The 26024-nt window shown below is 34.6% G+C and overlaps 2 protein-coding genes across 3 annotated transcripts; one reads left to right on the top strand and one right to left on the bottom strand.

Moving 5' to 3' along the window:
* Positions 1 to 245: 245 nt before the first annotated feature.
* LOC125052929 (cytochrome P450 18a1) lies at positions 246 to 3442 on the top strand. Its single transcript, XM_047654014.1, has 6 exons — positions 246 to 756; positions 1060 to 1181; positions 1369 to 1593; positions 1662 to 1866; positions 1944 to 2208; positions 2317 to 3442. The coding sequence occupies exons 1-6, from the start codon at positions 372 to 374 to the stop codon at positions 2741 to 2743; spliced, it is 1629 nt and encodes a 542-aa protein (XP_047509970.1). The 5' UTR covers positions 246 to 371; the 3' UTR covers positions 2744 to 3442.
* Positions 3433 to 11886, bottom strand: LOC125052930 (cytochrome P450 306a1). 2 transcript variants are annotated; one of them, XM_047654015.1, is made up of 8 exons: positions 11729 to 11886; positions 10961 to 11281; positions 9646 to 9791; positions 7017 to 7216; positions 6343 to 6790; positions 5469 to 5615; positions 4293 to 4467; positions 3433 to 3659 (listed from the first exon to the last, which is right to left on the bottom strand). In XM_047654015.1, the coding sequence occupies exons 2-8, from the start codon at positions 11277 to 11279 to the stop codon at positions 3478 to 3480; spliced, it is 1617 nt and encodes a 538-aa protein (XP_047509971.1). In that variant the 5' UTR covers positions 11280 to 11281; positions 11729 to 11886; the 3' UTR covers positions 3433 to 3477. The 2 variants fall into 2 exon arrangements, with proteins under 2 accessions (XP_047509971.1, XP_047509972.1); XM_047654016.1 differs by lacking the exon at positions 10961 to 11281.
* Between the last annotated feature and the right edge of the window lie 14138 nt (positions 11887 to 26024).

Below are 26024 nucleotides of genomic sequence, written 5' to 3'. Positions count from 1 at the left end.
TGTTTGTGATCTTCAAGTGAAAACATGAGCTTAGTTCTGCAAGCTTGTTAAATATATAAAAAGCTAATAACTATAAAGTGAATTAAAGTAAATGTTTTAAATGAAAGTTTTACATTTAGATGTCGGCTACGAGACTAGTAGGGCTACGGCTCGTAGCAGCGCGCGCGTCGCAAAAGCGGAGAGAGGAGTGCCGGTGGGACGAACCAGCGCGCGCGACACCCGCGCGTATTTATTCGCAAGGCCACGCCAGCGGCATGCCAGTGCGCTTACGACGTTTGCACGCGCTATACGATTACCAATATTACCTACGTACTGTCGCGATAGCAACGCGCACGATATTATGTTCTGATTTTTTTTTAATATAATTCAAAATGTTATCAATCTTATCGAACTCAAAAATATTATGGGGTCTGTGGCAAGTGGTGACATATTGTACTTCGCGGACTACCCTGCCCCTGATGCTAGCGGCCGGCGTAGCATTTCTGGTGATGCAGGTGATGAGCCTAGTGCGTGAGAGTCGCAAGCTCCCTCCTGGACCGTGGGGTCCTCCTATTGTAGGCTACCTTCCTTTTGTGGGAGTCCGTCACAAGACGTTCCTGGAGCTGGCTCGCTGCTATGGAGCGCTATTCTCCGCACGTCTTGGAAATCAACTGACTGTAGTGCTAAGTGACTATAAGCTGATCAGAGAAGCCTTTCGACGTGAAGAATTTACTGGGCGGCCTAGTACGCCTCTTATGCATACTTTGGATGGTCTCGGTAAGTCTTAATTTTATTTTAAAATTTATAATCTTTATATTTTTATTTAGATTTGAAAAATGAAAAATATTGTAAATTTATTTCGCACACTCAATAATTTCGAAATTTTTATTCTATTTTTAAATGTGTAATAAGTATTGCTTTATCTGTTTCTCAATACACGAAATTTTTATAATAAATTTAATAGATACGATTAATATATAAAGCCGGTAATAACGAAAGCACATGCGCACGGGGCGTCTTGCAAGACCTCCCGTACCCACAAGGCCCGCCCACATATTCAACCCCCTCCTTCTTGTTCAGGTATTATTAACAGTGAGGGTCGCCTCTGGAAAAATCAACGGCGTTTCTTGCACGAAAAACTACGTGAATTTGGCATGACATACATGGGAAATGGGAAAAGAATTATGGAGGAAAGAATTAAGGTGTGTATATGAAAAATTACCGAAAACGACAAATTGCGATTCACTTTTGTTTTACAGTAAAATTACAATTGTTCTATAAAATCCTAATTAAAATATTATTTATAAAGATCACTTCAGATGTTATAGCTTGAATCGAAAATAATAATATGATTAAGTATTTTATAATAACGTCAATATTTTATTTTAGACTGAAGTGCAAGAGCTCATGATTAACCTACACTGCGCTGATGGAGTGCCAATAGACGCAAATCCGTTATTAGCTTTGGGCGTATCAAACGTGATCTGTGGCATAACTATGTCGGTGCGATTCAGCCACGGTGACGCACGATTCGCGAGGCTTAACCACCTAATTGACGAAGGCATGAGGTTGTTCGGTGAAATTCACTATGGAGAATACGTCCCATTATATAATGTAAGAAAGTTTCTTATTAATCAATAAAGTATCTTTGTTTGCCGTTACTTATAGTCTTGTCTTTTTAGTACCTACCCGGAAAGGCTCAAGTCCAAGAAAAGGTGGCGAAGAATCGTGAAGAAATGTTCGAATTTTACCAAACGTTGATAGATGAGCATCGCAGCACTCTTGATATCAACAAGGCGAGAGATCTTATCGATGTTTATCTGATTGAAATTGAAAAGGCTAAAATTGAAGGTCGCGAAGGAGAACTGTTCGAGGGAAGAGATCACGGTTAGTTCACGAAACTTAGTTGGTTTAATATATAGCTGTATTATTGAATGGTATTTAATTTTTAAATTTTTTTTTAGAATTGCAGCTGAAACAGATTCTCGGCGATCTTTTCTCTGCTGGTATGGAAACCATTAAGTCATCTCTACTGTGGATGATTGTGTTTATGATAAGAAATCCTGATGTGAAAAGGAAAGTTCACGAAGAACTCGACTCTATCATAGGCCGCGACCGCCTGCCCACTATCGAGGATATGCCCAGTCTTGTATACACGGAATCCGCTATTTTAGAGACTTTGCGAATGTCCAGCATCGTGCCTTTGGCCACTACCCACTCTCCAACTAAGTAAGTATATAACTTTTCTCACAAATAAAATAAAATTATACAGTAAATTTCAGATTAGACATTTTTATCAATTTAAAATTGGAATTCTAACCATTACATTTTTAACAGGGATGTCAATCTCAACGGCTACAGAATCCCAGCAGGTTCTCAAGTGGTACCTCTCATCAATTGCGTACACATGGATCCTAATCTTTGGGATGAGCCAAACAAGTTCAACCCTAGCAGATTCATTGACGACAGTGGCAAAATCAAACGACCTGAATACTTTATGCCCTTCGGTGTAGGACGACGCATGTGCTTGGGTGACGTACTCGCCAGGATGGAAATGTTCATGTTCTTCGCGAGCATGATGCACCAATTCGATGTGAAAATGGAGCCTGGTGACGCACTTCCTTCACTGGAGGGCACGGTGGGTGCGACGATCTCGCCTCAAGCTTTCCGCGTCAAGTTTATTCCGCGCACGCTGCCTGCGCCCGCGGCACCGGTCGTGAGCTTTCCCGATCATCCACATCTACGCCATGTCGGGTCGCACTAAGCGATTTCTTGTAATTACCGACACACACCCACCAGTATTCAAGATCACTCGTTTTAGAGCGATTCGATGACAAATATAATTAAGATTAAGATAAGTTACGACATCGCTGCGGCGAGAGTCCAGGCTGTGCATAACGTGTTCAATTAAATATTAAAACGAACTTTAATTTAGTTAAACTGAAAATTCCCATCGGCGATTATTATTCGTTTGTTACAACAGTATTATTTATAGTTGTCCGATCTGTAAGATCGTTGCCGATCATTTCATGAATTTGATAGGTTTCAGTTCAGTTTTAAACTCTAGTTTTTTATACCAAATTATCATTTAATTGTAGGTTATTTATTAATTGTGTTGAATGTTGAGAGTGATCTCATGTTGTGTTCTGTGTGAATCAATTAGTGTCTATTTAGTATTGTAATGCATACATTTCTAGTTTATAATGTACCTATCATGAGTAATATACGTAGTAACATTCCATGGTAGCGTAGAACCAGCAACTAGTCTAAGAGCGGTGAATTGTCGCTATAGGTTTATTATTTACTTTATACAGTTGTCAAACAGTTTTTACAAAGCGCCTACAAGGGCGTAATTCAATACTTACACAGTAAACTACCATTGTACCGCTTTGTAAATATTGCTCTTTTTTTAAAGTGTTTACAATTGATAATTTTATAAATAAAATTAAAAGATTCTTAAAAATGCATTTTATTACTTCTCACTACATACACTTCGATCTATATGAGATCGCAAAAAAACTTGGTTTCTGGTGGAGAGAGAGTCAATCCAACTTTTCCCATCATTTCCTCCTCTGTCGGTGGGTCAGAGGCGAGTCGAAGTTTGAAGGTTTTGAAAAATCGTGCAATGAGGCCAACTGATATCATTCGAGACAACTCGTCGCCAGGACACATTCGTTTACCTGACAAAACAAAATATTATAAATGATGTTAGTTCACGAGAAAGTCTATTAACTCCGGACCGCTTACTTTGAATTTTGACGCAAGAGAAACACGATTACATCAATAACGTCAATCCTTCAAAAAAAGAGCGTACTAATTCTTGAAAGGCCGGCAACGCACTTGCGAGCCTTTTGGCAATGTCAGTGTCCATGGGCGGCGGTATCACTTAACATCAGATGAGTCTGCTTTTAATACAAAAGCATAACATCAATATCTGGAAGAATTAATACAGTGTATAAAAAAAAATAACTTAAACAACAGTATAGGGAACTTATGAAATTCGATTATACTAAGTTCACATAAACTTCTGAAACGCTCAGCTTAGGTACTCTATAAGACTTTCTGATTCTCTAAGATTTAGTTAAAAAGGATTGACTTAATACTGTCTACAAAAAGCCAATTTCAACAATTTTGTTTTACTTTTAAGTTTATAGTTAATATTATATATAATTTGTACAAAAACTTGATATCGAAGTGGGAAAAGCTGTGTAAGGCTGCTGAAACTTTTACATTAGCGATGCCTGTTTGCATATATTTATATTTTTTAAAAGTTAAATATCAACAGTATCAAGCATTGAGTATGATAGATATACCTGTTTGGAAGGCTATAAATTCTTGAGGTTTTAATAAATTCCCGTCTTCATCCAAAAAGCGCGAAGGTTGAAATTTCTCTGGCTCTTCCCAAGACGAGGGGTCCATATGTACAGCCCATTGCAAGGGTACAACCATAGTACCTTTGGCTATTCTATAGTCACCTAAATATGTGTCCTAAAATATAGGATTACTATCAATACTACACTGGGACTTAGACAAAACTTAACTCAAAAGATAAAAATTAAATGAATAATGAACCAAGTATTGTCTTATGAAGTGAAAACTTCTATAGCGGCGTTGTACACTTTTTTTGGAATGGGTAAAAAATGTTAAACTCGCGTCAGGACACGTGGCCTGATCGAAAATTCGTAAGACGGATGGAGAGTAGACAGCTGGCGCGGCGTATTTAATGTAATATAAATTGTCATGTTTGTGTACGATAGCGTAAAAAATAAATATTGTATTCTACCAGATAGTACTTTTATACTCATAATTAAAGGAATTAATGCAAAATTATTCCCTATCCATTCCAAAATATCAAAAATGCACAACGTTAATATTCAAGTTTTCACTTATGCCGGCACTCCCGGAGTGCAACCCGTAGTTTTTTGTTATACAAATGCATTAAGATATGAAGGATTTTGGATGACATATCTATAAAAGAAATAAGTACAAATGGTAAACATAGTGAAAGCTTTAGTCCACGTTTTATATTCTCCATCCATTTTGTTTCCTGAAGTAATAGTTGAGAGTAGTGTTGGCCTAGCGGCTTCAGCGAACGACTCTCATCTCTGAGGTCGTAGGTTCAATCCCCGGCTGTGCACCAATAGACTTTCTTTCTATGTGCGCATTTAACACAAGGAAGGCGAAGGAAATCATCGTGAGGAAACCGGCTTTCCTTTGACCCTAAAAGTCGATGGCGTGTCTGGCACAGGAGGCTGATCACCTACTTGCCTATGACAAATGATTAAACAGATTCAGAAATGTGAGGCCCAGACCTAAAAAGGTTGTAGCGCCACTGATTTATTTTAAATAGTTGTCGCCGGAGCCCTGTAGGAGACGCCAAGCCCAAGGGAAACGGGAGATTTGACACACCCCTGCTGCACAGCTTCACGGCAACAGATCTGCCTGATCGCGTACCTGATAGGCTATTAAGGGTCCTAAGTAAAAAATACCTTAACGCAACCATGGGGTATTCCGACGGGAACTATAGAGCGCACTCGTTGTGTTTCACATATCGTCGCCATCAAGTAAGGAAGCTTTGCATGGTCTATTTCAGACTCATCAGGGCATACAGTCATAATTTCCTTGCGAACATGGTCCTGAAAATCTCGATAATTAAATCTGCTGTAGCTTCATATAGAGGCCGCGATTATCTTACGTGAAATTCAAAATTGAATACCAGTAATAATTTAAATAAATAATTGTATTCAATAATTCCAATATATTGATATATATATATATATATATATATATATATATATATATATATATATATATATATTACAGATCCTACGGCTGTGCATGTTAAGGCTTAGTGTAATGGCTATGTTCTGTTATAAATTAATTCGGAATTCAAATTGTTGTTTTATGACGTGCAATACAAAACATTGTGAAAGAAATAAGAATATATGGCAGGAAAGTTTTTTGATTCTGAAAGTATTCAAATATCCAGAAGAAGCCCCTAAAAATCGCATTGAACCTATTACACACAAAAATCCATTCACTAACAAACTAAAACAACATCTTGTCAACCTATCCTGTGCTGATACATAAAATATTCTTGTGCAAAAATAGTTTAATTATAAATTTGTGTTATGTAAATCACAAAGTAAAGTACGGTTAACATGTCAAAATGAAGAGACTGGCTACCCCCAACACAGGGAATCCTAGTGCACTTTATTTTAGCTATATATCCAGTTATTGTGTATAATAAAGTATTTTTATTGCAATAAGATTTATCTACAAACTTTAATCATAAGGTTCAAAACAAACTCAGTAAAATACTTTAATTTCTAGGCTACTAAAATTACCTTAATCTTAACGTACCTGTACTTCGGGATATAATGCCATAAACAAAAAGTACCAAGCAATCGTAACTGACGTAGTATCGAGCCCGGCCCCAAACATATCCGCTAAAAGATACACCAATTGTTCATCGGTCATATATTTTGCAGACTCTTCGCTTGCGTCATACCTCCTTTTTTGCTCTTTCAGAAAATTGTCAAGAATGCATTCGTCTTTGGAAGCGTGAAGAACGTCTGGGTCGAAATAATGCTCTGAGTTAGATGAATGTTTACTGTAGGTTATGCATTTGATGTGGCCTTGTGGGTGTTCATTGAACATGTTATCGTGCGCTGCATAGAACGCCTTTTCCGGTTGCGGGATCCCGATTAGCTTACGACGCTTTTCTATGATGCTGGCGTACAGTTTGTGGGTCTGTGCTTGCCCACGTGTTAGTACCTCCATTGTCACTTTTATTGATGGCATGAAAAACCTATGTTAAAAATCTATATTAATTTCGCATACAATGTAAGCGCAATTTAAACGCATACAAATTAAATCTCAAGGATAGGAAAAAATGCATTAAGATATAAACAGGTTTCATACGAGACTTCTGTTAATAGTTACTGTATAATTAATTGAATTAAGAATTCCAATTAGTATGAACAAAATTAAGCTTATTACCTACGTATTTGTATTTAGCTGTTATTAACACCTACCGTAGAAATGGTAGAAAGTTCACAACACCAGCCACACCCATTTCGTGGCAGCCTTCCTCTTGTATTTGTCTAAACCAGATCCATGTTTTATCATTATGTGGATATTTGTACCCAAATATAATATCGTTTATAACATTCCCAAGAGAATTTGTTACCATTTCAGTCAAACCTATTGGCTTTCCAATCGCTTCTTTAACATTCTAAAAACATTTACATATTCAATATTTTTTCAATATTGGCAATAAACTTTTAGAATTAAATAGGATAACTATACAACTCAAAACAAATTGCATCTGACAAAAATTTTACTAAAAATTAATATCATACAATTTTAGTGACCAACTTTTGCGGTATCATTTCTGAATAATTACATCCGTTTTTGCGAGTATTCATTGGGTTTTTGTCATCACGCAGAGGTCGTTCGGGTAATAAAGTACGTTTTTTGCGGCCAAAAATTTGTTTGAAAAGTACATATTATATTTTTTGCTATCGTTAAATATTGCATCGTATTATGTTACCCAATTGTAGCAAGAGCGTGACCAAACAAATCTTGACAAGTATTTTGTATTGTCATTATATAAAAAATATTCAGTGTAATTAAATAAATTTATATATAATGACTTACTTCCAAGTTTACAAGAGCTACAAAATCTTTAAACTCTGTGCAGTATCGTAAACTATTTTTCAGTGGTAAGTTACAATCTAGCCTAGATTGTAGGTTACCACAATCAGTACGATGGCGTCATACCGCGATAACAACGTAATTCCAATCGCTAAGGATATAAACAACTGCCGGCCTTAGCCATTGGGACCTTCAGGCCGGCCAGTGGTATCTATTATAAGTCTAGGATCCCTTTAGTTCGAGGAAACGCACAACATCCTTCCTCCACAGTGAAAACATTCCGCTATCGAGCGATACAGAACAGACGCAATTTACGAAAGGGTTATTTTTAAAATACTAAATATTAGGCAGTGTTGACCTGGTGGCTTCAGTGTTCGACTCTCATCCCTGAGGTCGTAGGTTCGATCCCGGGCTGTGCACCAATTAACTTATTGTATACGTTTAACATGCGCTCGAACAAAAAAGTGGTCTATTAGATTGACAAATGGTCATGAAACAGATACAAAATCAGACGGACCTAAAAAGGTTGTAGCGCCACTTATTGGGTTTAATTTTTTGTTTTAAATATGTAGTATATTAACTATACAAGTAGCAAAACATGTGTGTAAATTAAATAATTCGGGATCCCGTTTACAAAGTAGATACAAACTCTACCTTATCACACAATCTTATCTTGTCATTGTTATAAATCGAAAAAATTTAACAGTTCTTATACATTGAAGTGCGATGATTCTCATTAACAACAATAAATTATTTTTCTCGTTTTTTTAATACGAGTATACGTATTACCCCGCTCTCAGTTTTTCGCTGACCACAACATTCAAAACGTAAATTTATTTTACTAATTTAACACAACTTTAAGAAAAATTAGTACAAATTATAATAGTTAAATAATATCTTATCTCTTTCGAAGGACGCCTTATCTCTTTCGAGCGATCTCATCCAGGCAACCTCTTAAGGAAAAAAAATTGTTGTGTCGAACATGATTGACTTTGGAGGTGGGCGGATCATATAGCGCGCATGGACAAAGACATGGACCTGAAGATACTTGAATGGAGACATCGGTAGAACAAAACAAGCATGCAGGCTGCAAATAAATGCAAAATGTCGAGTAGGAGAACGATGAAGGACGCCTACGTCTAAGAATGGCTGATGATAATGATATTTTTGAAGTTATACTTCTTTTGGCGCTTTAGGGATATATTATGAGAGTAAAATTTTACGATGCGCGCGCATACCGTCAGAAAAAAAGGACACCCTGACGTTAGCTATAGTCAAAATTTTAGTTTTTTTGAAGTTATGTACATCTATTGGCGCGTTAGAGAAAAATGACGAGAGCAAATTTTTCTCGAAAGGCGAAAAATAAAATTTTTGAAAATATTTTTATCTTGTTACACCAAAGAAGTAAAACTTCTAAAGCGTGTACATAAGTACACACACGTTGTTTCTGTTATTTATATATTTTACAGATAACAATCTAAATCATGATATGTTTACATTTGAAACTGTGGTTTTTATTATTTTAAGAATTATCACTCAATAAATTCAAAGCCCTCGTTAAACGAAAATTAATCAATAAAGCTTTTTATAAATTTTCACGATCAATTAAATGATCCTAATCCTTGGGATTGATTTGCTTCGGTTAAAACAAATTGTAACACAAAACTTAGCGATTAAAAAGAGTGACGGAAAATTTCTTGTTAGTTCTTCTTACCCGATCTACGCCCTTGACTTGCGAACTGGTAGTAAATTTAAATTTACAATTAGTTTAACTTCTTTTTTGACGTTCATAATTGTACTTGTTTACCTATATGAATAAAGATATTTTGAGTTTGAGTAATAGCAGTCTTGTTTAGGAGTGCGACAAATGCATATAAAAATATTCTATTCTATTAATTACAGAGTACAGAGCCGATCGTTGCAGCTCGGGTCAATACGTCATACTTAACTCGATTCATACATCGATTTACACAATTGAATGAAAAATGCTCAATTATCGATACTCACTTGTATCAACTCGTTAACGCCAGAAGCGATTCTGGACTCCAATCTATCGCGCGCAGGGCTGTGCTTGCTCATACCGAAACTTTTAAGCCATGTTGTTATCAGCTTGCGTTGATCTTTCCACAGAGCACCCTCAGCGCAAATGATACCTTAAGCAAACTAATTATTAGTCATCGACAGAACCTATTTTATTCATCTGATCTACTATAAACAGCATTCGTCATATACATAATATACCGCGCACTTGTTAATGTGGTTTTATTAAACATGTTTGTCTCGTTTAGGGGTGACAATCCTTCTAAAAAAATAAAAAGCCGGGCATCTACTACGCACTAAGTAGTTAATGTATTTTTATTTTATGTTAGTTCTGCTCTCAAACTTCACACATCTATTTTATTTCTTCGATATTATCGTATTGGCTTACTAATAATGGATGTTTTTGTAAATAAATAAAAATGTTCAAGTCAGGACAATCGGATAGTTATGAATGTGTTTTAGAAAATGGATATACGTGTGTGAAAATGACATGAGAATTTAAGAAGGCGCCAGTCCAGGTTCATGCAACTTCCTCCCACACAACTCACAAGGGGACTCGTGTATTGAAGAAGTCGCAATTGTTTTAAAACTTAGCTAAGATCGTAAATTAGAAAACAAAACATTCTCTCGATATTTTCATTCATGTTTTCGTATTTCATTCCACAAATTGTACGTCATAAGTAACAAATTGACGTCATAAGTATAGCAAGTGCGTAACTTGTTTACTCTCAAGTATAAATGGAATTTAAAACGACAGGCGGAGAAGGGTACCGGCGTTTATTTATTAAAGTTCACCACATCATACATAATGCAAAATGCATATCTATCTATTCTACAATACATGAGAATTATGGTATGGCGGATTAGGTACCAGATAGGTACCTACTTAAATTTTTTTTAAATTGATGTCTATCAACTGAATAACTGAATTTATCAAGCTCTGGATAAGTAGAGTTTATTCTGTTATATTCGCGAATAATTCGAATGAGAGATCCCAGAGGTTGATTTTTGCTGACGGAATTTGAAAAATTCTGCTGATTTTGCGTTTGATTATTAGTCGACATACGAACGTAATATCATGACGCATCATGACTTATCATGACGTATCATGTCGCATATCAAAGCGTGTTAGTCTAGAGACGCTATTGAGGAATCATATGTTAACGGAACGCGGCGTCGACTTGTCTCTCGATTTAAATCCACTCCGGCATTTTCTATTTATACATTTAATTTTGTCAACTGACAGAAAACAATCCAATTGTAATTAAGTAACCGTTCTTACCATTGCCTTTCATGATGCCGTGAGTCAGGTACAAAGGGGCACGACCAGAAAACTCCTCTTTAGCGAAGGCCTCCCTAATTAGTTTGTGGTCCGAAAGGACCACAGCAGGAATACTCCCCATCTTAATTGAATAGATCGGACCGTATTCCCTAGCCAGCTTTGTTAGGGTTAAGTGAGGGCTGTTGCGGTCGAAGAACGGTAGATACCCGACAATTGGGAAGCCCCAAGGCCCTGGCGGAAGATTCTTCCATTGCCTAAGTTTTTTGTTTATCCAGAAACCTAGCACAAAAGTCACTAGCCAAAGAAAGATGAAATCCATTTCTGTAATTAATAATATCAATTATTTAATTAGATCTCTTAATAACTGAGATGTTTATAGCCGCTATATTATACTAAGACGCTATTAACGCTAGTGACAGGCTATATAAAATAATATTCAAACTCAATTCGAAGTTCCTGAGATTATCGTGTTCAGACAAAGTATTCTGTTTTATAATTTTATAACAAAAAGTATATCTAATTAAAACAATAGTAATTTGAACAATAAAAAGATAATTTTAAAAACGATATGTCTTAAATCTTTTATACGATAAGGTTTGATTTACGTTACATTTGTTATGCGCGACCTTTATATTCCCACGACCAGTAGTGCCAATATTGAAAAAAACAGCGCGTGAGACGGATGACGCATTGGATCAAAATGGCTAGCCTGTTTATGGCTAGCGCCAGATAATTCTAGTTCTATCTACGATGTAATTACAGATTTACCTTGTTTGTTGGCTTTAGGTGATCTTGTTGATTATGATGTCACACTGGCGGAGTTTTTTTACGGTTTGGTAGGGGCAAGATAATACGATTTTTTTTAATCAGACCACTTATCACGTGGCCCGACGCTTGACGAGTGTCGACTGACGCAGGACGCTATCTTCAACCTCTAAGCAATCTGTTTATTATTTTGAAAGTTAAATTCTGAATGTTCCAGGTAGACAAATCAAAATTTTAAATTTTACAAAGGTTTTTGGATGCGAACTCGATAACACGACACCCAATTGAAAGTGTTTACATTAGTATTAAAACTTTTGAAAAGATTTTATATTTACGTATATTTTTAGTTACACTTAAATAACTACAGATATGCAATACATTATATAATAATGACATTGTGCTGTCTTCTTGTTGTAATATTGACAGATTACCTAAAAGCTAGTTACGACAGTTTTCATGTATTAGGATCACCTTTTCAAAATAAGATTAAAGAACTTCTCAAAATTCATACACGACATGAGTTATGTAACCTAACATGAGCTAAGTTATCTCTTCCTTGTATGTAGCTGTATTATAGAAATATCCTTATTCGTTCACAATAACATAAATATTTTTATGTCAGCGGGAATACACATCTGTCGAAGAAGACAAGAGAAATTGGCTTTTGTATGGCAATCAAAGTTTACAATAATTTACCAAAAACATAAAACGAGTTTTTAAAAATCTACTTAATGTACTATTTTTGGAAAAAAATATTATTCTATTAATTATTTGCGTGAAACATTATAAATTATATAAATTTGATAACGTAATAATATATTATAATAATGTGATATTTTATCTCTACAAATAATATAAGAATTGAAATGACTCATAATGTATATAACTTTTATATAAATTTCTTTTAAGACAAATTTGTATGCCATTATGTGTGGCAGAATATGCGAACTTTTGATTGTACCACCATAACATTGTTGTGCCATATTCTTGTAAATAAATTATTATTGTAAGTGACATATATATAGTAAATTATTAGAAGCATAAAAAAAATGTAAACAATCATCGCACACTTGAAGCCAATATAAGCCCTTTAGTTTTTACCACACTCATAAATTGTATTTTAACATTCTCGTTTCCGATAATGTCCAATGACATAATTGTAATTTAGTTAGATTAATGAACCCTTAAATAAATCAAGTTAGTTATTTGTTAATCCAGCATCGCAACCCCCAATACCCCTAATGTTATCTAAGTTATAAGCTCACGTTTTAAACAATTAAAGCCAGTCGTTACCCGGCTTCAAACAAAGTGTTTCATTTATCTAAAGTGTTTACGTATCTGAACATCCATACAAAAAACCGCCACCAAACTTAATTCATGCTATAACTTTTTGTTTGAAAATAGTCAACAAGTCTGCGCCAGGAATAACTCGTAAAAGAAAAATGTAGTCGAGTTATGCAGACATGTTCCATTCTTTTGTTATAGAAACAAAAACAATGACCCAAATAGTTTTCTTTGAATTATTTAGTGACTGCAATGGACACTCTTCGGCCAGACCTATACTACAATATTCTAAGGTAACTTTTGTGTCGCGGTTTTCTAGTTCACTAAAATGCAAACAAGAATAAAAAATAAAAAAATAAATAAATGTGATTTTTTTAAATGTGGCGGATGATTTATATATTAATTATCAACCTTAGCATGAATATACTGTAGTTTCGGCAAGTATATGTATATGTGAGCAATGTTGGCCTAGTGGCTTCAGTGTGACTCTCATCCCTGAGATCGTAGGTTCGATCCTTCGATCCTCGGCTGTGCACCAATGGACTTTCTTTCTATGGGCGCATTTAGCATTCGCTCCAACGGTGAAGGAAAACATCGTGAGGAAACCGGCTTGCCTTAGACCCAACAAGTCGACTAACTACTTGCCTATTAGATTAAAAAATGATCATGAAACAGACACAGAAATCTGATGCACAGACCCATAAATGTTGTAGCGCCACTATTGATCTATGATTATTTTTTTTAAAAGCATGGTATATTATCTGATATCTAATCCGCTATTACTAATTGCTAAGCAAATAGCTAATAGTAAAATCTAAAATTGGAAGTGTAATATTTTGATTGTACTTTTATTATATTTACGTTTAATTTTTTTGTAACATTTATAATTGTCATGAATTTTAGAAAAGATAGCTTGTAACATATACGGTAGATTATATATGACGTGGTGAACTTTAATAAATAAATAAGTATAAGTCAATACGATAATTTCAATTGACAGCTGTCAATACGCGATACTCTGTGGCACTAGAGTATTGACGTTTCATACAATTTATAGTTCATATTATTTATAGATACACGTATTCTAATCTATGGTTGTTCTTTCTTCCGTTTACTTTCGTATATGCTTATGAAGCACTTCATAAGTTTTCATACAAAATTATATCATTACTTTTCAAATACGATAGCTATTCAATATGCTATACTAGAAAAGTTGAGGAAGGTTTTATATTTCACCTTTGAGTTTGTGTCTTGACGTGAAAACTAGTCTTAGGAGCAATAGATTGTTTATTATAAAAATATTACTTTAATAATTTTACCCACCACTGTCTGTTCTGTTGCTGTAGACAGGCAGCATTTTCTGTGTTCGATTTCCAATAGTTGTTTTTGACTTCATGCATTTGGCAATTAAATAGATTACAAGTATATGGGGAACTTAAATCAGTGATTTGTATTTAAGTCGTGTATGAAGTCGTTTATAGTTGTGTTAGCTGGTCAGCTTGAGACGTACGAGGTCATGCAGTCGCAGGCGCAGGCAACGTGAAGTGTGAAGGTCGGTCAGCGTCCGAGCTGTTATCGAACCAATAATAACTTAAAATATTGCTCACAAAAACATTGAATTGAGCAAATGTTGTCGATTTTTGGTACTTTCATTAATAAACAAATCTATTTACTTTGTATATTGCGCGTAGGACTCAGTCATTCCCATGCAAAGATTATGTATACAAGTTAAAAAACATCACAGACAAAATTCTGTCTGTCTCTTTTTCACTATCTTGAATTGAAATTGAACTCGGTGTTTTAGTCACTTGTAATCTATTTACGATAACCAATAAGTCAAATAAAAAGTATTATTAATCGTAAACAAAGAAATTAGAAGTAATACTATTTGGAGCAAGTATGTCAACTCCAAAGTTTCTTCGCAAAGATCGTGCCTTTTAAAGTACGGTTTAATCTACCAAAACACGATGCTTATAAGCCCATCCACGTGCTATTGCCGTCAATAATCATTATTTACGACACAAATGTCAGCGCACACCGTGGCTAATCTGTGGACCTAACCATGTCATAGACTTTGACCATAAACTTAGAGTTAATACAGAGTTATACTTGTTTAAAACTCTATAGTTTTGTTTCCCGCGATTTCATCCCTGTTAAATGAGTCATATTCGAACTAGTTTCCTGAGATCATGTACATACATATAGCGACGTCTTCGATACAAAAAGTCTCCTCGGGAGTTTTGTGCTGCGATATTGCGGGCTACTCGATTGTGAGGAAGGATCTGGTTAGCTCTGCGCCTTCTTAGGTTCTCATGTAATTTTTACACGTGTAAATCCTTTTTTATTACATATTCATAAGTGTTTGATTGTTCTGATGTTCGTGGTAATAGCAGGCACTATATGAAATAATTAAATTATAAGTGTGAAAAAAATAACATTCCGACGAATATAAAAATTTTACTGAAAAAAATTTAAAATGTAAAAACTTCATTTGAACGATTGCTGACATTAAACTGGTCATTACAATGTAGTTTAATACGCTAAAATTATCCTTCATTAATCACATGATATAAATCACAACCTGTTAAACAAACCATTAACTTAATTTCATCATTTTTTCGCTCTTTGAATGTTCAATTTACTTATTTTCCTTTTATATTAAATGGCTTTAGTTTCTTGATATTTTTTTTCTTATTAGCCAAGCAGATTATCGGCCGACTGAGTCTACACACCGTTAATTTTTGTGTCGGTTTTCTGAAGTTTTCACTCACCATATGAGCATGTGCATCTAGAAAGAGAAGTACATTGATGCACAGCGGCGTCGACATACCGAAAAGCACATAGCTCGTGAAAACTTTAATGGAAAATAATTTCATGCTAAATGAAGTTTAAAAAGAGTGGATGAGTGAGGATTTAATTTTAATTTCATATTAATATTGAAGATACTATTAATTATTATTAATGCTGGTATGGGATGCAACCTGTTCAGACACGCTGGCCGCTTCCCATCTACATGGAACCAACAACACGGCATGTTGTAAGCATGCAAATACAGGGGTCTAGGCTCCGAATATGATTTTGTCCCATTCGGTGTCGAGACCCTTGGTCCGTAGGGTCCTAGCGCTATAAGGCTTCAAGGAAATCGCAAATATGATAGTCGACATCACAGGAGACCGAAGAGCTGGCAGCTACCTCGGACAAAGAATTAGTCTATCTATTCAAAGGGGGAACGCTGCCAGTATCTTCGGAATCTTGGCTAAAGGGACTCCTTTTTATATTTAAGTTGTTATATTATATTTTTTAAGGTTATTTATTTATTTATTTGCTTAATGGTATTCCTACAGCTACTTACAAGTACTATACAATATTCAAAAAATTACACTATACACAAGAGCCAAAAATGGAATACACATTTAAACATACACAAAACACAGTTACACCTATACAAATACAAAAAATACAAAAAAAATTACAAAGAATATATGTATGTATGTATGTAAATTCTAAATTCTACGATTCACAGTTCATTACAACATATTTATTATAAAGAAGGAATAACAAAGCCATTCTATCTAATAAAAGATACTATATATATATAGATATTATTAAGTAAAAATAAAAATAAAATAAAAAGCCTTTATTGTTGTTAACAAGTTTTACACAGAGTAGTTTCGTGTGCCTAAAATTAATTTACTTATGACTACTATCTAAAAAACACATTTTGACTATTAACTAGAGTTTAACTAATATACTAACAATTTTAATATCTATGGATTATCGGCAAACGGTAGTTCGGTTACAACCAAGGGCGGATCCAGCTTTTGTGCCAGGGGGGGGGTCACATAGTCATGGTCAAGTAAAGAACTTATAATTTAATTTTGATAACAATAGATACAAGTAAAAAGTAGGTATTTTATTAATGTACGTAAGTATTGCACTTAAAAATATTTATTCTTTATTGTACCTACACTTGAAAAACTTAACACATAATATTGTGTACATACAGGTTGGTCCAACTAGTGACGTCAATATTTTTTTTTTAGATTCCTCACATGCCCCCAGGGGGCATACGAAAATACCCCATGTATGTTCCGCGATTTTTTGTAGTTTTCGAGTTATAATTTTTTTTGTGTTTTTTGAATTGTTTTCTGCCAGCGAGGTTTCAAAAATTCCTATCTTTTTTTGTTGTAGGTATTTTGCATCTTTTTTTCTATGAAATTATTGTCCTACATGTTGTTTAAATAAAAAAAATATCAGCTTCCTAAAATTAGTTAAAGCTACTCAAAAAAGGTTTTAAAGTTAGAAGTTTAGTTTTTAGCTGGATTTGCCCAAACATTCGACTTCAATTTAAAAATACAAAAAGAAGTTTCCATAGCTTCTGGCTAAGTTTAAAAACTCCACAGGGTTCTAAGCTACCAAAATTATAGAAAAAAATGGTACTTAATTGGTCTTTTTTGTTGTAATCGGTGGATTTTTTTTGGTGGATAGGCTATAAATCATTGAAGCATTAAAAATGTTTTTTTTTTCGACTTTTATTATTTTTATGGTTAATTAAACTTTAATTTTAAGAAGCTGGGATTTTTTTCTGGAATAATTTAACAGAAAAAAACTGCAAAATACCTACAACAAAGAAAGATAGGAATTTTTGAAACCTCGCTGGCAGAAAACAATTCAAAAAACACAAAAAAAATTAAAACTCGAAAACTACAAAAAATCGCGGAACATACATGGGGTATTTTCGTATGCCCCCTGGGGGCATGTGAGGAATCTAAAAAAAAAATATTGACGTCACTAGTTGGACCAACCTAATATACACGTACATATTACCATCTTCTCTTGAAGACATCCAGAGAAACACTATCACATTTTTTTTTTTAAGTGGAATCTCGGTGTTGGCCTTTAGGGCCTTTACAGCTCAGCTCGGGCTGTTTTGGCGAGCTTAGCTCGGCCTGACTATCACGTACGGAATGAGGCAGCTTATTTATATGACATAACCGTGGTGAATGATTTGTCATAACAGCTAGAGGTATGTCGAGGGGTATTACGCTAAACTTCGCAAAAGTGAAGAGATGGTACGACAAGGGATTCCATCAAACAAAATACATATATTTTAATAACTAAATCAATTTTTCTTTAACGTGTTTTCCGGAAACGCGTTATTACGTCATTTACGTCAACGGGTACGTTTTCATTAACGTGGAGAAGTGCCAGTCCGGTTAGGCGATCTTCAACCATTGAAGATCTTAGCCACGATTTAATTCTGCGCAACGTAGAGAAAGACCTTTCTGCTGTCGCTTCGCTGACAGGGTAGTGTATCCAATTTTCCTATTAGGATACATATTGATGTCACAATTTAAAATAAGACTATGTTATGATATGTTGAAGTTTAGTCGTTCCGATTCCGATTGAGGTAAGGTCTAGCTAGACGTTTCATAGCGAAAAGCGCGCGCAGGTATGGCGCGGAAAATTCAAATTTTCGATGCGTTCATTCCCAAACGTTTGCCATCATACAAAGTTGTTATATTATATAAAAATGAATTAAATATTGAAGGTATGTAGTAACATATTATAATCTGTATGGCGACAAATTTACATATAAAATCATTATGTTCAATTAGTGGTCCATCTAAGTCCTGCTCAGGGGGGGGTCATGACCCCCATGACCCCCCCCCTGGATCCGCCGTTGGTTACAACTTGTCTTCCGACAAAGGCCTCCTCTAAAGCTCTCCAGACTTTTCTCATTTTTGCAGTGCGAGTCCATGTTGAACCCGCTATTTTCTTACCGTCATCGTCCCATCTCTTAGCCTGTCTTCCTCTATATCTCTTTCCGTCTAAAGGGTACCATTCTGTGATAAGTCATAAAGTATTACTTTTATATTATTACATGAAACTTCAATAAATAAAAACAATATATTTTATACAGAAAGTTTAGTTCGTTCCCTCTAGTTTAGCAATTTTTTGTTGTGTCTCATTAAACAAGAATACAGTTAGTCTTCTGGTGTTAGTGACACACTACAAGGCTAGTGCGGGGTGGATGCCCGGACAAAAAGGACCTTAAATGGTTACTGAACTGCACTGCACAGTGTATTATGACATTCCTTTACTTTCTAAAAAAAGATATTGTATTGGTGAGTCATTCGAACATTCATTCCTATTTTAAGCGACTCAAAGAAACTACTGTAGGATGTGTAAATCTTAATATATATATTTCTTGTGTGCGTGTGTATGTGACTGAACTCCTCCTAAACGACTGGACCAATTTTGATGAAATTTTTTGTGTGTCTTCAAGGGGATCTGGGAATGGTTTAGATTCACAAATCAGCCCGCCAGATGTTAAGGGTAGTCCACCCCTAAATTTTTATTTTTATTTTTTAGACAAAATTTTTAATTTCTATTTTTTTATGATACAGCATTAAAAAATACATACAACCCCTAACTTTCACCCCTCTACGATCAACCCCTATTTTTTTATTATAAATGATATACATGGCGAAACGACGTTTGCCGGATCAGCTAGTATGTGTTATAGTTTTCTTATATTATTACGAATGTTTTCTTCCTAGCATTAAGGTTTTGGCGATGTTAGTTCAAATATGTACGTATGGAATACTTAATTTTTAAAAAAAAAAGATTTGATTTGAAACATATTGCTTACACATGTGGTAAACAAGTATCTGCAGGCTTAGGTTATAGTTTTTAGTTATCGAATCCGGGATATTTCACGAATTGGTACTTTTGACAGCGACAGATTGCGATTCAAATTATGAACACGAATAACTTTTCGATTCCAAAAATGTTTGTTGATTTAATAAAAACGTTCCTTAATACACCGTAATAAGTATCGCAAAGCTCTCAAGCCTTCCTAAAAGCTTTAGACATAGAGGCGTATTAAAAAGTCAGGTACTTTCTAGAGTACAAGCTAAAAGCCAACGTAGGGGCTTCGGTCGTCAACTCTAGGGCCAACGTACGACTTAGATACGTTTATTTCCTTTTTTAAACTTTATGTTCTGGAATGTCTGAATCCTATGCGCTTCCTTCGTTTATTTTTAGTTTGCGCGAAAAACGTGGTTGGGTCAATGCATTCGAGGTTTTTACCCTCAACCCTTGCAGGTGTTGCACAATTTCGAGAAAGTTCCTGGTATAAAGTGTGAGTCATTGTTCTATTTTTAAATTTATTATTAAGTTCTTTGTAAGATACAAAAAGTGTTCATCATTTAAATATCTAAATGAGTCTTTAACAACACTGTTGCGGTGTTTTTTTTTATTCGATGAGAAGATGAAGTTATTTATTTTGACTAATGAACAATGTTTTATAAACATTAGGAATGCTCTTTAGGGTTGTCGACATATTTGAACCAACTCCAAAATAAGGAGCGTGTATATAATACTGTTCCGTTTGAATATGATTTAGACTTACAAGGACTTCTGATTTCAGAAGTGAACTTGCATTTTTTATATGAATTTTTCATGTTTAAAAAAATTTCTAGACTAAGTCCGATTCTTTTGAAATAGGTATTTTAAGTTAAATAATTGTTCAAAATTAGACAAAATTTAGTAGATTTATAATTATGATACTTACGCATTTTTGGATACATACATATATACAAATACCCATATATACGTATGCCTACTTTTTGTAGGCATATAAAACAGAAAGAATTACGCAGTTTATTAATATGTCAGAGGATCAGTCACAATATTTACGTACCTTTATTAACGTACTCATAACCTTTTTTTTATTATATATAACATGGGGCAAACGGTCAGCCGTCAGTATGCTTATCTGATGGTAAGTGATACCGCAGCCTTTAGACACTCACATAGCCAGAAGGATCGCAAGTGCCTAGCCGGCCTTTTACCTCTGATACCATTAATCTACCTCTGAGGAATCTTATTAAATTACTTTGTCTGGGATAATTTTTATTTATTAATTCAATATCGATAATATCAAAAGTAGTGTGATTGTATTAAATATGACCAGAGGCAATCTTAAAATTAAATTACTTTAAGTGTAGATAGTACAGAAATGCAGTACCGGTTCATTGAACTTTGACAAGTGAAGGGATATTTTAATTTGTCATATTATTTAATTAAATATAAACTTAATTTTTTATCTGTAGGATAGATAGATAGAGGAACTGGGAATGTATTGTATATTAGTAGGGACATTTTCGATATTGGGATTAAGATATTATTTTAATAGTTTTGATAAATTTGTAATAAATACGCAGTTCATCATAAATAAAATAATACAAAATTATTGATACCAATGGTACTACAATCTTTTAAGTCTGGGACAATAAGTCTATTGGTGAACAACCTGCGACCCCAGGGATGAGAGTCGCACGCTGAAGCCACTAGGCCAACACTGCTCAGAATCAGGTTATTATTTCTATTCTTCCTAATTACTATTACTACTTCTTTAACGCAAATATATTCCAATGGTTACACGACGTTTTGAATGCATCAAAACATTTGTGGTGGTGTGACAATTTATAAAGGAAAAAAAAATAAGAACACTATTAATAAAGCTAAAATACTCTATGGTCTAAAGTATTATCTATTATTTAATGCAGTCGGAGTGTTCGAAATATGTAAAAAAATATTGTTTGACACGATCTCTGGCATATGTCAGTATAGTGACATTACGATGTTTAATGTCATACGATGCGCAAATGTTATTTTAGGTTATTTCTACTAAAACGACTTGCGCAACTTTCTCCCGCGCAAAATCTGGCCAAGTTGTGTGCTGAGAGTAACTTATTATAATTAGTTTGGAGTATATTAAACATTCTGGTTTCATCAAGAATTAAAATTATGGGTAGCCATAGATATGGTATGCACGAATTAGGGTCAAATCTCGTATGATGTTCACACGCACGAGTGACTCCCTAACTGAAATAACCTTAGAAGTATTAAAACTTGTTTATTTTGACTTTTTTTATTTAAATAAACTTGCCTAATATGAAAGAAGTATAGAATAGAAATTATTCTAAAATTATAATGAAAAAATCTTAGCACCGGGTTATAGAATAAAAAGAGAAAAAACAGTATTAATATTAATGTGTTACATAAAAAAAACACATTACACAGAGAGATTTTTTTGTCTACCATGCACATTATTATTATTAATAAGCCTTTATTGCTGTACCCAGTATAATATATAAACATTAAACACTTATTTAAGTTACAAGTTACTTAATCTCACATCAATCACATAGGTCTCTTCCAACTGCTTCCATTCTTTTCTGATGTTTTTGTCCAAGTTGTGCCTCCTATTCTCTTAATATCGTCTACACATCTCTTGCTCCGTCTACCACTTTTCCTTTTTCCATCTCGTGGTTGCAAATCTGTAATCATTTATGTCCATTTAAACCTGCTATCTCTCGGTCCAGCGCCATTTAAATTGCCTTATTTTCTTTATGATGTCCTCTACTTTGGTTGTTGATCTTATCTCTTCTGCTTTCTTTTGATGTCTCAGTGTAACACCCACCATGCCTCTTTTCATTCCTCTTTGGCATGTGCCTTGCGACCAGTGGATTCCAAAACTGATGTTATATAGAATAAACTACCCGAAACGAAAATTTCTCAATTCGGAGATGACGATATCGTGAAACAACATTGTATGTGTAGACAACAAAATAAAAATACAAAAATGTTGAAACTTTTGAAAATTTTCCATCCATTTGCGGCCGGTACTTAAAAACAGACAGTCAATGAAAGTCAATAGCGCAATGAATAGCTCGCATATTGACATTTGATTTAAACCGAGACGAGGTGACAAAACTCGCATCAATATCAAGGCTGGCGTCACTTTTTTTCTTTCAGCTAAAAGCTCATAATTTTGATACTTTATTGAGATATTCTCTTTAGTTCATTTTATTACTAATTTATTTGATTATATTTTACTTATTACCCGCAAGTTTGCGTGTCAACAACAAATCGTTTATAAGGGCGTACCGGTGGAAAGTGGCAAGACATATTTAATAAAATTGACGATTTCTTTTTCTTGGTATTGCTATCATTTGGCAAGGCAAGTATATCTTTGACATACGTAGGTCCCTCTTTGACATACCCTGGTTTCTTCACTACCTTCTTTTATTCTTTACTTTGTGAAGACACGTGTGTCCAGCTAGATTAAAACTGCTCAAATTTAAAACGGTTACATTTTGTTTAGTGACATTTGTACAATTCAATAGAAATGATCCAAGAAACACAGATTACTGAGGCCTGTATAAAAAAAAGCCTTTTTTTCGAGAACTACACTAAACTAAACTACACTAAGTCCATGTCGCTTTACACTAGAACTCGACCTCCGACGGAGTGAAGGCCTTCTCCAAATTCTTCCACATCTAATTCTGCTATCCCTTCCCCAAGGTTCTAGTAGGCGTCCCCCCTTTCTACTTCTTCCCACTTGGCCATTCCAAGTCGCAATTTCGCAATTGCGGGCAATGTGACCGGCACATTTCCACTTTAACTCTATTCTCTCTTTTTCCAAACCTATATAAGATACAAAATTCTATTGTTTTTGACATATGGGAATCATACTTAGCTAAGTCTCGACTCTGAATCTTACTATTAAGTAAGTCATAGAGAGATCCCTCTTAAGTCCATTGGATTATTATTTTTGTATGTTTATTGTTTCGACTATGTACAATAAATGTAATACTGGACGCACTATTAATTCATATAAACTAAAGATTATATGACAGTAACCTTTAAATAGTCATTTTAAATATACACAAATATATTAAAAGGTGATCGTCCGGAAAGAAACAAATGGATTAAAAACAAAATAAAAATATAATTATTAGTATGACAGTTGAACAATTTGCATGTAGGAAAATGTCTTTGTTTAAATATTCTTTATATTACTCGACTACCGGTTGGTAACAGGTTAAAATTAATAACTATTATTAACAAGTTTAATTTGCGCTGGCGCAACGACTCAAAGTGAGAACGCTACCTTCGAGTATCTTTCGCAGCTGCCAATCGGCTAGTTGGTTCGCCTTCCATGGCCTCTTTCCAGCGATATCTGGGCCAGATATGCTTTCATGACACTCCGATATTCTCCCTCTCCAGGTGGCCAGTCCAGCGGACTTTGCATTGCCAAGTTTAATTGACTTTTAACCGATTACAGTGTACCGAGGTTAAAACGCTCTTATGGATTGTAGACAAAACCACTACTCTGCAATATAAACCTCCCAAATTTGTGTAGAATTTGAAATTTACAAAATAGTCACGCTTTTACACTCATATATCTCGTGTAACACATTCTACTTACTATGTACTACTCTATAATCTTGTTATCGAAGTAATGTATTTATTTTTTATCAGTTCAATACATATTATATATAAAATAAAAATAATACAATGGAGCTACGTGTATGGGTGTCAGATCTCTGTGTCTGTTTCATAGTCATTTGTCAATCACGCAAGTGGGTGATCAGCGTGCCTGACAGACGCAGTCGACTTGCTGGGTTTAAGGTAAACCGGTTTCCTCACGATGTTTTCCTTCACCGTTCAAGCGAATGTTAAATGCGCACATAGCAAGAAAGTCCATTGGTGCACAGCCGGGGATCGAACCTACGCATGAGAGTCGCACGCTGAAGCATATAAAAGTTATTAACATATATATGCAAAAACACTAAAATCCGTATCCAAACCTACTCCCAATCAATTCAATCGACCCCATCTATTCGATTATAGTGATCGATACAGAATTAATTGGAAAAGGCTTTTACTCTCTCTATGTCATAGCCAAAACACATAAAGCCTTTGGCCTCCCAATCTCACATCTTAAACGTTGTAGGTAAGAAAGTTAACTCGAGTTTCATATTGGAGAAGGCGGCGACGCCATGTTTACAAACAAAGAGATCAATGCACCTCAAGTAGGTTAACGCAGCAGCGGCGCAAGCGTCGATGTATGTTGTGCGGGTCGTGGTCTCCAAATATCGTATTAATTAACAAAAATTCCACTCGAAGTGCTTTTTAAGTGATGACCCATAGACATAGATTCAAGCAGAAATAGGCCGCATTCTTTTAACTGCTTGTGGTTGATGTATTTATTTTTTAATCACACCTATGTTATTTTGTAGTATATTATTTAGAGAAATTGTATATATAGCGATACATTTACTTTATAGTAAGCCCATAACACAACAGTCAACATTTAAATAATTAATTAAGTTAAGAAATCTAAGACTATTATTATTTAATTAATTAGTGAAATATTCAAAAATGATAGTTATCTTTTAAAATATTTTCATGATAAAAATGAAAAATGACCGCGTACAAATAATTATATTAAATTTATAGATTGGAACGTTGATTCACATCTACTAATTAGTACTAATGAGTCATATAAAATATACAAAGAACCGTAGACATTTGAAATTCGAACCCTATTATTCATAGTAAATACAACGGTTAGCCGGAAGTGACTACTTTGCATAAACTTATCCCGCGTATGATGGCCTACATAGACAAAAGACTATAGTATTATGTAGACCCATTTCCGTGGGTGCACGACCACTCGACTTGACACACTTCACTATGAAAGTTTCACCAAAGGAGAAATTTACTATATCTAATAACTTCAACATCCGTCTATGCAGATTTCCAGAGCAAACCTCTATAGAAGGCGATGACCCAAATTCTATACAATGTTAGATCCATTTGTGTCGACTAACGAAATAAATATACATTATGTTGGTAACAATGTAACAACTAGTTTTTATAGAAACATAACTTGAATAATTAATATAACATAACAATGCAATGCTAATGAAAAAGCCGGCAACGCACTCGCGAGCCCTCTGATATTGAGTCTCCATGGGCGGCGGATCACTTAAAATTATGTAAGCCTCTTGCCTGATTTTATATATGTCACCGTAAAATTGTAAAAACCGTTAGATTGTAATCTATCTCGCGAGATTGTAAACTGTCGAAAGATTGTCAACTCAACATACTGCTTGCAATTTAACGTATTATTATTCGGTAGTTATATGAAATT

This window comes from Pieris napi, chromosome 10 (assembly GCF_905475465.1).
Source record: "Pieris napi chromosome 10, ilPieNapi1.2, whole genome shotgun sequence".
Classification (NCBI taxonomy): Eukaryota; Metazoa; Arthropoda; class Insecta; order Lepidoptera; family Pieridae; genus Pieris; species Pieris napi.
Note: the sequence above shows the minus strand (reverse complement) of the source record. Positions and strands in the feature narration are given on the sequence as shown.

Coding starts and splice junctions, on each gene's coding strand:
- LOC125052929 (XM_047654014.1), top strand. CDS start 372: ATGTTATCAATCTTATCGAACTCAAAAATATTATGGGGTCTGTGGCAA. Junction 1,182..1,368: donor TTATGGAGGAAAGAATTAAG/GTGTGTATATGA, acceptor ATTTTATTTTAG/ACTGAAGTGCAAGAGCTCAT. Junction 1,594..1,661: donor AATACGTCCCATTATATAAT/GTAAGAAAGTTT, acceptor TTGTCTTTTTAG/TACCTACCCGGAAAGGCTCA.
- LOC125052930 (XM_047654015.1), bottom strand. CDS start 11,279: ATGGATTTCATCTTTCTTTGGCTAGTGACTTTTGTGCTAGGTTTCTGG. Junction 6,791..7,016: donor AACTTTCTACCATTTCTACG/GTAGGTGTTAAT, acceptor TTTTTAACATAG/GTTTTTCATGCCATCAATAA. Junction 3,660..4,292: donor ATTTATAGCCTTCCAAACAG/GTATATCTATCA, acceptor TTGTTTTGTCAG/GTAAACGAATGTGTCCTGGC.